The sequence below is a fragment of the Caenorhabditis briggsae genome, assembly GCF_000004555.2.
Source record: "Caenorhabditis briggsae complete genome, chrII, whole genome shotgun sequence".
Classification (NCBI taxonomy): Eukaryota; Metazoa; Nematoda; class Chromadorea; order Rhabditida; family Rhabditidae; genus Caenorhabditis; species Caenorhabditis briggsae.
The window spans coordinates 10,215,740-10,226,446 of NC_013486.2; the positions used below are offsets into that span (position 1 = coordinate 10,215,740).

The window sequence follows — 10,707 nt, forward strand, 5'->3', positions numbered from 1 at the left end:
GGTTGAATTTTAGGCTCCGCCCCCGACTCCGCCCAGTTTTCACAGGAGCGTTCTTCCCCGGAATTTGCGGGACCTCACTGAAGGGAGACTCTGCAAACTCCGGGAAAAAAAAAACTCCGGAGAAAAGTGGGCGGAGTCGGGGGCGGAGCCTAAAATTCAACCCTGGCACGGTTTTTCTGCACATTTGGACACGGTCATGAGGGGGCGGAGCCTAAATTGCAACCTTGGCACGGTTTTGCCGCACAGTATTTCTCGACTCCGCCCACTTTTCCCCGGAGTTTTTTTCCCCGGAATTTGCGGGATCTCCCTTCAGTTTTTCTGAGAAAATTTTTTTTCGATTGACATCAAATTTAAGCAAAAAGAAAAAAAACGACTTTCAGATGGTTTATACACATTGGTTCATATTTAACAAAGTAAAAATTAAAAGTTCTCATCCGACAGAATATATCAATTTATGGAATTTTTTACAATTTTTTGAATTCGAATTCACAATTTCCTCGAGGCAAGAGCAGAGTTTCGTATATCTGTGTTATCGGCTCTCCGCGGTGACGAATATCGAAATTTGCGCACAACTTGGCAAGTGATGTGAGAAGATCCTGTTCAGCGAACCTTCTTCCTGCACACATCGCGGCCCGAATCCAAACGGAAGGAAAGCGAACGGATGGACACTTTTTGATTTTTCCAGCCATCGTTCCGGTTTAAACTCGTGAGGGGAGTCAGAGAACAGAACCATATTTCTGGAAAAATAGTTTTAAAGCGTTTTTATGACAGTACGCACCTCATGAGAATATTTGTGTTAATATCAACTGCAGTTCCAGCAGGAATTAAGTATCCTGATAGAGTTAAATCCTTTTGAGTAATTCTCGAGACTTCTGTTCCGATAGGGAACATTCTGAATGTTTCTTTGATACAGGCACGAAGATATGGAAGCTTAGAAGATGTAGGGTCCTCCTTTATCTCTTCTTGAATTTTTCGTAGTGCTTCTGGATGGGTGGCAATGTTATAGAGGTTGTAAATCAGCATTGGGGCAGTCTATAAACAACTTTTTCCATTTTTGCGAAAATGAATTGCTCACCGTGCTGAGTCCATCTGAGAACATCGATAGCAATATCACCTTCACATCTCTTCTATTAAGCTCTTTCCGATTAATGAGATAACTGGCGAATCTCATGTTTTGACTGAAATTCTGTTTTATGTTTTCGTTGGTATTGAAGTTTAATACCTATCCGATTCACTAATTTTCAAGTTATCCAATGCGTCATCCATCAAACGATCCACCTCTGCGTAAAACTCATCCTCTAACTTCACCATTTTTCGCCATGAAGGAGTTGAAAAGAGGCGGAAAATGGGAAGACCTAATCGCATTCTGAATATCCAGAATCATTTTTGGAAATGTCGTTAAACAACCTCACTTTGCGGATAACTGAAATATTTTTTTGTTGAGCTCAATAAGACCATCCGCCCATTCAGATCGATTTCCCAGCGACTCTAGCGACTTTTCAAAGAGAATTTGTCCAGCTGACTCAAGTGACCATCTTCCAGCCACTTTCTGCATGTTAGCATTTCCGAATCGAATCTGTTCCTCTGCCACGTGTCTCACTAAATCATCGGATACTTTTTGGGAGAACGGAAGATACCTAAAATGAGTTAAAAAGAAACGAATTATGTCGACTCTGTATTCAGATTGTTACGTTTGAACAGATTGGGGTCGCATCATGGCATGTTGAATTGAAGATCGTAGGCGATACCATTCTGGGCCATTTCTGAAACGATCCATTGAAAATTAATGAAAAACTAAATAGTCCTCACAAGTTTCCAAGGCCAGGATTCATTCCTTTCATTTCTCGATATTTCTGTGTCGTTTCTTGTAGTGGGACTATGAAAGGAGTCTTTCCATCGGCAGCGAAAACAGTTTGTGCATCAGCTAAAATAATACAAATATTAATAAAAAGGTACAAGAAAAGCGAACCAGGATCAAACACATGAACAACATATTTTCTGCCGAACCCTAAATTTTCTTTCACAATTTTTCCATACTTGTTGTACATCTCCTCCAGATGCTTATTGTAGTTTTCGATAGTTTCCGCATCTGACCTAGAGACAATAACTAGATATGACCTAATCAAACCTCACCAGTGCCAATGGCATATTTTAGATTTCCAGAATTTCCTATAACTGGAATTTCTCGCGGTCCGGGAATTTCCGAAAATCGACGTGGCGGAGCTGTTGTAGTCGCCGAAGTATATGGGCAGTTTTCCAGATTTTCAGCGAGGATCTTTATTGATCTTCGCATTTGTAAAAATGTGAATAGGTTAGACAACGATATAGAGAAGAACAGAACAATTTCTACTCTTCCGAAGTGACATGAAAAAAAATGATAAGATAAGGCAATTGACCTGTTTCGTTGTCTCAAACTTGAAAAGTAAAAGTAACAAGTTATTTGAAAGTTAAACTTTATTGAATCGAAATGAGGTTGCATGACAAAAAAAAAGACAGAGAATAACAACGCACAGCTTTGCAATTGTAATAGGATAATATCTAGGAAGCTTGAATTAAGGTACCATTCACAGCAAACTTCTATGAAATTGAAAGTGAGAGTCAGTTATCGAGGGAAGGTGAAGGAAAGAAAAATCTTGAAAAAAGTGAAAAAGTGAATAGTATAATCTTTATCGAACATTGAGACCGACGTTTTTCGGTGCTGTTCTGTCCAAAATGTTAGTGCTCTTATCGACGGTGAACAGTTGGAAAACCTTCAACGTCTCTTCCATATCTCCGATGAGAACTTCGTCGTATGGTGATCCAACCAGATCCATGATCGGCTCGTTTGATGCTGAAAATAGTAATCATGAAGGATAGCTCGTGTATCTCAAATTTACTTTGAATTTCGTGCGAAAGTTTGTAGTTGGCATTGAATCTGAAGATTCGCAGGAAACCATCGTCAGATGCTGTAAGCATCTCAGAGTAGGGGCGATTGAAGACGATTCCTCCAACTCCGCCAGTTTCGCACACATTGAGTTCTCGTATTTTCTGGCATTGCCTTTTCACGTCCCAGAGTCGAACCGTTCCGTCGTTGATTCCTCCTGCCGTGGCAAGGATTCCATCTCGGAAACTGCAGAATTGAGCTGTTCGGACTTGTCCAGTGTGCTCATCGATGGTGAATAGAGGTTCCTGAAACGTATTTGTCCAGAAAAACTAATTAACACAGGAAACTTACAGGATCTTGAACAACACCATCTCCTCTCGTATGGCGACCATCCCAGACTTTGGCTGTTCGGTCTGAGGATGCACTGACACACATGTTCTCGTCGCTTGACCATTCCAGAGCAGTGATGTCGCGGGAATGACCATTGTCTCCTCCCCACGAGCTTACGACATGCTGGGCAACACGAACATCATGATTAACAATATCTCCTGATTTGTAGCCGCATGTCATCACTCCTTGCTTCTTCCAGGCAATTGACGCTGAAAATTAGATAATTATATTATGGCACAGAAAACAAATATTCTCAACCATCTGGTTAGCGATCGGATAACATTGAAACGAACTTACCACATCTAGATGCTCCTCCGACTCGAAGAGTTCTTAACTCTCTCACGTATTCAGTTGTCTTTGGACGATTAGGATCGTAGATCTTCAAAGCAAATAGTGTATATATGAATAGTAGAATGAAAATTACTTTGACAGCTCCGGAGGCATATCCCAACGAGATGTAACGTCCTTCTTGGCTCCATCGGACGGAAGTGATCATTCCTTCGCTTGTCGGAGCATTGTCTTCGAAAAAGTTCTGTAAAATGTTTCATAATTGCAAGAAAATGGATTCACACAATACCTTGATGACACATGTTTCCGTATTCCAGAGATACAACTCGTGACCAAGTGCGACAGCCACCCAGTTGTGACAACCCCAATCGAGATGTCGGGAGTAGAGATCCTCTGTGATTTAAAACCATTAACTATTTTATCAAATCTAATTCTTACTTGTGAGGCCAGGACCATCGAGAACTTTCGAGGCACTCTCTTTCACATGGCGAGTCGACTTCTTGACTGATGATGCAGGATTGATCACGCTGTTGGTGCTGTACAGGACCTGAAGCGAGACTGTTAGTTGACAAATCAAGCGATATAGATGAATAATGTTGATATATTAGCTACTTTTGCCTGGTTAATGTATCCGATGGCAGGTGGAGGCGCAAGATTTTTCTTGTAACACAAAATCCGATCTCCATCGTCAGCGTCGGTGAGGGCTCCAGCAGACTTGTGGCGCATCATTTGTTTCAGAGCTTCGCTTTCAACATTTTTCTTCTCCGGACTGTTAGGTTCTGATATGGAATTATTCAGGTTTTCTTTCTGAAAAATTAATATTCGAAGATATAACCAGAATTGAGTCAGCTTACGTTGTAAAGTTTACTAGTCATCAGATGATTTGCATGATCTAACTCGTCTTGGTCGAGACGAACTCCGAGGAACCGATCTCCAATGAATGATGCATTTGGGACGAGATTTGTGTTACGGGTTGGAGTCATATCGCGTTTTCGCATGGTCAATCCGTTTTGCTGTACGGACGGCCTGACCGTTCTTCCGGAGCTTCCTGGCGTTCTCCCCCTATTGTTCATCTTGCGAAACCGATAACTGCTGAAAAAAAAAGCTGAAAAAAACGTTAATGTTTTGAATAAAGCGTCGAACAGACGTTTCTCGTTCAAAACTACCGCCGAGGTGTCTCCGGCGTTGTCAAAAGAGCGGGTTTGCACCAGAAAACTCTGCAGAGGCCTCGCAAATTTGGACAAATATGCGAAAATCCGAGGAAAAGCGGGAAAAGTGCTAATTCAAGAAAAATGTTTCAGAGTAAATAAGTACGGCAAAAAAAACAGAACTTCGATAATTTTGCGAAGCGAAGAATATGAATATTTCCTATCGCATAATGTACGATAACACACATTGATATTCTTAAAATTTAGGTAATAAACTAGGTTTGAAAAAACTGGACTTCCAGCGAAAAAAAAGCGCCGTGCCGGAAAAAGAGCGCCTTGTACTGTATGAAAGGCGCTTCGCTAAAAAATACCAAGGTCTCGAAACGAAATTATACTTCTTACTGTAGCATTTGCATAAACTTTTTCGTTGCTTTGCGAGTCGAATTGCGAGCAAATTGCGACATACTAAATATTTCGAGTTCATGTTTTATAATGTTTCCACGAAAAGATGGACCCAAATTCAAAAAGGGAAATTATTCTGAAACTCAGAAAAGGCCATCGAGTTTCCAATCTGTCAAACCAGGTATGCTGAATTTTTGAATTATTTTTTCGAAAATTCCGTTTATTCTTACAGCAAACCGTACGTTTTCTAGCAACGAAGAAACATACTTCAGAGTAAGTGCATCTCACGTGTTAGTTTTTTTGAAGCTTAGACAACTTACAACATTTTGGTTAGTTAATCCGAGTAAGTGAGTTTGTCAGTATGTAGTGAAAAAGTGCTATAAAATTCTACATGCCTTACTTGGATTCTTATGCTTTCTGGAGGTTCTTGGCATCCTCACCCACTTTTTCTTTCAAGAACGTTCACGGATAAAACCATCCAAACGCTTTTTTGTTCATCCAAACTAACCGGAGAACAGGTTCATGTATACAAAAATGTATAGATTTCTGCTAGAAACGTATACAAAAATGTATAGATTACTGCTAGAAAAAAGGTTCTTATAAAGGTTCTTTCAGAGACGTAAAAAACCACATGTGCTCGCTGGAATGTTCGCTAATGCAAAGAGCTCAGTTCATGTTGCTCCAGCTAGTCATCTACAGGTACCATCATCCACATGAGCATCAACAATTCAATAATTTAATTTTCAGATCTCACCAAGCAAACATCCTGTTGTGTCGAAATCATTTTCAGAGTCACCAAAACGAGTTTCGAAGATTTTCAATCTTCCAAAAGCACAATTATCGCAGACTTGGGACTTTAGCGATGTCACCGAAAGAAACAATAGCAATGTTCCAACCTCGAAGCGTTTGAACTCTGACGAAGAATACCCAAAGAAAACTCCAACAACGTCTTCTCATAAGAAACCAGTTATTCCGTGGATGAGAATAATTCCTTCTGACTCGGAAAGTTCGTCTTATCTAAAACCAAAAAAAACAGGAAATTTTGAATATCCTGACGGATTCGAAACAACAATAGCGCGATTTTCATCTCGTCTTGATCAAATCGGTGCTCTTCCAACACTACCTCTCCAAAATCACACAGATACTACAATGGGAAAAGTGGAGAAAGCGCTTATGACTGTCGCTTTGGCACAAACGGTACATGATAATTGCTCTCGTTAAAATGTATCTAATTTATTTTCAGAAAGAAAACGACTGCAAGAAATCGATTCCAGTCTTCGATGTAATGGTGGAACGATCCGATTGGTTGATATTCAGGGAAGATTTCAATGACGAGACTGATCATCCTCCAACAAATCCTTTTTATTCTCACGATGTCATTTCAAGGCAATTTGTGTATCTTCTTATTTCATTCATCAAGGGTTTCAGCGATTACGAAGAGTACGAACAACAAAAAGAAGATTCAAATAAACCTTTGTATAAAAGGTTATTGAGCACCGAGGAAAGAAAAAGTGTTGAAAAAGAAATGAGCGATTCACCAGATCCACTAGATTTTCTCAAAGAATCGGACTCTCCAGATCGTCAAGAAGATTTTGTACGTTGTCATATAAATCTGCTCTCACAATCAGAGTGTATTTCGAATTTCAGTTCAACCTAAACATGACAAAAACGTCTGAAATGAGTTATACTCCAAACTTCAATCAAATCGAGGAGTTCCCAACTTTTACCCAATTTTTTTCAACATCAAATCACAACCAAAGAAAAATAAAAATGTCATCGGATCAAAGCACTACACAAATGCCGGGAACTCCAGCAAAACTCCATCAAGATGTGCATCCGAGAGCTTCAGGAGGCTATTCTCCTTTCAATTTTGCGTTAGTGACATCCAGATTCTACTAAAAAATTTATAATTTTTTCAGTTTCCTTTCAAGTACAAGCCCGTCTTCTCCGAAGAAAAAACACCCACATTCAAGATACTCTATGTGGTAGTAAAAAGACTTCGTTTCCAATGGACTATCCATCATGTCATATCTGTTTCTTGTTCTATTTCACCAGTTTTTAATCTATATTGCACCGTTTCTTTTAGTCAATGTATTTTTTAATTTTTCCGATTCAAATTGAAAAACGTTCATTTTGTCTAGGGACAATAGTGAGTAAAACAGAAAATGAGACCATCGCATTGAATTTCGTGAATATTATCTTCCATAGAATCCAGTATTGAAGCTGCTGAATCCTCCTGATTTTGAGCTCGAATAGCTTCCCCAAGAGCTGCTTCCATAGCTTCCGCCCATTGGCATTCCACCTCCATAACCACCACCCGGATATCCACCACCTCCATACATTCCTGGATAACCTCCGCCTCCGTACATTCCAGGATATCCACCACCCCATTGTCTTTTCACGCGGACCCTGAAAAGATAGGTTTGAAATTGGTAGAATCTGATAAAAGTCTTACCCTTCTGGAGCTCTCCACATCAAATTTTCCGGATGATCCAACTCAAAAGTATGACATAGTGAAACAAGAAAAACGGCAAACAGGAAGAATAATGTATTATTTTGCATTATTGCTAAAATATACAATCGAAGAAAGACAACTGCTGATAGTAGAAAAATTCCACCTCTGACCCTTTTATACTATCCCAATGTCTTACTCTTGCGTCACCATATTTTTCCTTGCTATCAAATTGTCTTTCTTTCCCCGTTCAGTAGGTGACCAAGTTGGCTGAAAAAACTAGGAACCAGACAATGGTTCGTCAAATCGATTCACTTCTTCTTCCCTACCAGGACCACACAATCCGGTTCTTCGGATTGTCTTCTGGTCGAAATGCACTTCTGATGAATCAAGGTAGTCGTTGGGTCAACAGTTGTAATATTAGTAAACAGTTTTAACAATCGGGACTTCATCTGAATCAGATTCTGCTGCAAAACGTAGAGAGAGGACAACCAGGAATTAACGATTTGGTTGGTATTTTGTGGTATTCGAAATATTATTATCGGGGTATTTGCCGAATTGTTAAAACTCAGAAGACAGAATTGGAAATGAGGCGTAACAATTACAAAATTATAAAAGCAGAGAATGAATTTTCAGGCAATGAACCCTCTGTTCAAAAATGAATACTATCTTCTTTTTATTTCTCGCTTCTGTCGTTATGACTACGGCTTCTGCATCAACGGATGTAGAAGCGGGTTTACACAATCTGAATCATCCTAAAAACTTGGGATGGAAAGCTCCAGAAGGGTGAGCAGTCTTACTGTAACTTCGATCAGCTTGAAAAATGAGTCGATTTCAGACACCGAGAAAAACGATATGGAGGATGGGGTGGCAGATATGGTGGTGGATATGGCGGTGGTTACGGTGGCGGATATGGAGGATACGGTGGCGGATATCCGGGCGGTGGTTATGGAGGTGGTTTCCCAATGGGTGGGAGCTACGGTAGCAGTTCATGGGGAAGCTATTCCAGTTTCAGTTCCAGTTCATACAGTAGCTTCAACAGTGGATTTTGGTGACGCTGAATTTTGGAACAGTCATAAAATTGCTACTGAATTTTGAAATACTTTACTCCCTTTAGGCAGACGAATAAATGTTTCCTTTTCAAGTTGTGAATGTGTTCAAAAAAGAAAAAGACTTTTTTTCCGTCTTTTTTTGAGTTGTCTTCTTTGGGCGGTTTCTCACAACTTGTGAGTCACAAGGCCTATACTTTTCCCGTCATTTGTCTGTCACCCCGTTTTTTCTTTTTCGATCAAATATTTCGTATTGTTGCCAGAAGACATTACTTTTGGTAAAAACTTTTTCAGAACACCCTTCGAAATATATTTTTCCAAAAATCTCCAAAAGAGGCGAAACTAGGTCTCTTGTTGGGGTTATATATATATATATATATATATATATACGAACCTAAATTAAAAATTCAGCTTCCCACTTTATCTAGATTAATCTATCTACAGATTTTTGAAAAAAAAAGATTCCAAAACAATAAAATAAATTGGAAACTTTTTCAAAAATGTCATTTCTCAAAACTTTTTGATGAAACTTTGCGATATGTATGTGTATAGGCACAAACATATTTTGTGGAAATTTTCAGCTCGATATCTCGAATTCAAAGAAAAATTCGTCCAAAAAACCAAAAGATTCAAACATAATGCTTTGATCTATAATGCTAACTTTTGATCTATAAAGACTTTGAAAATTTTTCGACTGAATTGTTCTGCAGTTTTCTGAATAGAGTCTCCCGTTTTCCTTTTTTTTTCTTCGCTGTTTTCTCTGGAATCATCTAGAAACCCTCTCCTCTTCTTACTAGGTTACTTCTTCTCTCTTCCTCATACTAGTACGCATTCTACCGCAGCAGTGTTTGCACAGACAAAAAGAGGGAGCCACATCCTCTGCGCTAGTATTCTATCGACTTCCTCACAGCTATTATCTCGTTTGTTTTCGCTTCACTTCTTTTCTCCTTTTTAGTATAGAAATTTTGTTTCTTGTAGAAAAATCTTTCAGATATCCAATTCAACATGTCTTCTGACGCTACTCCCTCGACTGATGCCGAATCCACGCCAACTCCAGAATCCACCAGCTACATCCTTGTCTCTTCGGATAAGAAACCATTTAAGATCTCTGATAGCGCCATCCGTAACTCAGTTACTCTGTCGAGTCTTGTTGGAAGTTGCGGTCTTTATTCAGATAAAGGAGAGCAGGCTACCATCCCAGTGGACAACATGAACTCAACGGTGCTGGAAAAGATTGTGACATGGTGTGAGCATCACAAAGTTGACAAACCAGTCGACTCTCGTTATCCAACAGAACCCATCCACATCACTGATTGGGATCGTCATTTCATGGCTGTCGACAACGAGACACTATTCGATTTGATTCAAGCTGTCAACTACCTGGACATTCCCGTTCTGATGGTCCACCTGTGCAGAAAAGTCTCTGAAATGGCGGCAGGAAAATCTCCAGAAGAGCTACGCATCACTTTCGGAATTCCAACGGATTCAGAGGACGACGAAAACGAGAGAAAGCAGAGAACACTGGACCAGGATAAAAGTGAAAGAGGGGAAGTCGTTGGATCGAATGATGAAGAAGATAATAATTAGATAATTTTTATCATTATTTCAAGGATCTCAATTAATCATAATAAATTTTGCTGCCATAACTCTTTTTTATGTTTTTCCAGCATAAACGAAAATTTAGAAGGAAAAAATGTTTCATCGAATCCGAAATTTTGAAAAATTAAAAATTGATTCATCGGCCACCGTAGGCATTGTATCCCCAATAAGTTGGAAGATTACTCGGCACTTCCCATGAATTTCCGACTCCTCCAAACAGTGGATATCCGAACCCCCATTGACGTTTCACACGGGTTACGATACTGAAAAATTTGAGAATTCTCAGATATCAAATCAAACCATAACTTACTTTGATTGAACTGGAAGTGTTGAAAAAAGTGCAAAAACGACTAGAAATGTCCATAAAAGTTGAGATGAGTTCATTTTTAACTTGATTCCTCTATTGAAGAAATTAAAAACAAGTGATTTTTATTTTTATAGTGACCGAGAAAAGGGAAAAGATATGGTGTTTATCATTTGACGATACCATAAGATGATAACGCAAGATCAGAGACT

General features: G+C 39.4%; 6 protein-coding genes across 6 annotated transcripts in view; 2 read left to right on the forward strand and 4 right to left on the reverse strand.

The window, feature by feature from the left end:
• The window catches only part of Cbr-cyp-44A1, a gene marked incomplete at both ends in the record, with an annotated part of 5,677 nt that extends 3,384 nt beyond the window's left edge, over positions 1 to 2,293 (reverse strand). Inside the window, 8 exons of the mRNA XM_045242578.1 lie at positions 610 to 737; positions 779 to 1,032; positions 1,076 to 1,178; positions 1,223 to 1,366; positions 1,413 to 1,637; positions 1,692 to 1,763; positions 1,810 to 1,924; positions 2,134 to 2,293. Coding sequence (XP_045092307.1) covers positions 610 to 737; positions 779 to 1,032; positions 1,076 to 1,178; positions 1,223 to 1,366; positions 1,413 to 1,637; positions 1,692 to 1,763; positions 1,810 to 1,924; positions 2,134 to 2,293 — 1,201 coding nt within the window. The remainder of the gene's footprint in view (positions 1 to 609; positions 738 to 778; positions 1,033 to 1,075; positions 1,179 to 1,222; positions 1,367 to 1,412; positions 1,638 to 1,691; positions 1,764 to 1,809; positions 1,925 to 2,133) is intronic.
• A 373-nt stretch (positions 2,294 to 2,666) lies between these two features.
• Positions 2,667 to 4,614, reverse strand: Cbr-fzy-1 (the record flags this gene model as incomplete). Its single annotated transcript, XM_045242579.1, has 8 exons — positions 2,667 to 2,830; positions 2,877 to 3,168; positions 3,215 to 3,462; positions 3,551 to 3,785; positions 3,831 to 3,934; positions 3,980 to 4,088; positions 4,154 to 4,348; positions 4,396 to 4,614. The coding sequence occupies 8 exons, from the start codon at positions 4,612 to 4,614 to the stop codon at positions 2,667 to 2,669; spliced, it is 1,566 nt and encodes a 521-aa protein (XP_045092308.1).
• Positions 4,615 to 5,181: 567 nt separating this feature from the next.
• On the forward strand, positions 5,182 to 6,990 carry CBG02416 (the record flags this gene model as incomplete). Its single annotated transcript, XM_045242580.1, has 6 exons — positions 5,182 to 5,272; positions 5,324 to 5,364; positions 5,707 to 5,790; positions 5,839 to 6,288; positions 6,335 to 6,685; positions 6,739 to 6,990. 6 exons carry the CDS (start codon positions 5,182 to 5,184, stop codon positions 6,988 to 6,990), a joined length of 1,269 nt encoding a protein of 422 aa, XP_045092309.1.
• Positions 6,991 to 7,286: 296 nt separating this feature from the next.
• CBG02415 lies at positions 7,287 to 7,653 on the reverse strand (the record flags this gene model as incomplete). Its single annotated transcript, XM_002630685.1, has 2 exons — positions 7,287 to 7,500; positions 7,547 to 7,653. 2 exons carry the CDS (start codon positions 7,651 to 7,653, stop codon positions 7,287 to 7,289), a joined length of 321 nt encoding a protein of 106 aa, XP_002630731.1.
• Positions 7,654 to 8,201: 548 nt separating this feature from the next.
• On the forward strand, positions 8,202 to 10,179 carry CBG02414 (the record flags this gene model as incomplete). The annotated part of the gene is made up of 3 exons (XM_002630684.2): positions 8,202 to 8,329; positions 8,382 to 8,512; positions 9,584 to 10,179. 3 exons carry the CDS (start codon positions 8,202 to 8,204, stop codon positions 10,177 to 10,179), a joined length of 855 nt encoding a protein of 284 aa, XP_002630730.2.
• A 148-nt stretch (positions 10,180 to 10,327) lies between these two features.
• CBG02412 lies at positions 10,328 to 10,575 on the reverse strand (the record flags this gene model as incomplete). Its single annotated transcript, XM_002630682.1, has 2 exons — positions 10,328 to 10,454; positions 10,502 to 10,575. The coding sequence occupies 2 exons, from the start codon at positions 10,573 to 10,575 to the stop codon at positions 10,328 to 10,330; spliced, it is 201 nt and encodes a 66-aa protein (XP_002630728.1).
• Between the last annotated feature and the right edge of the window lie 132 nt (positions 10,576 to 10,707).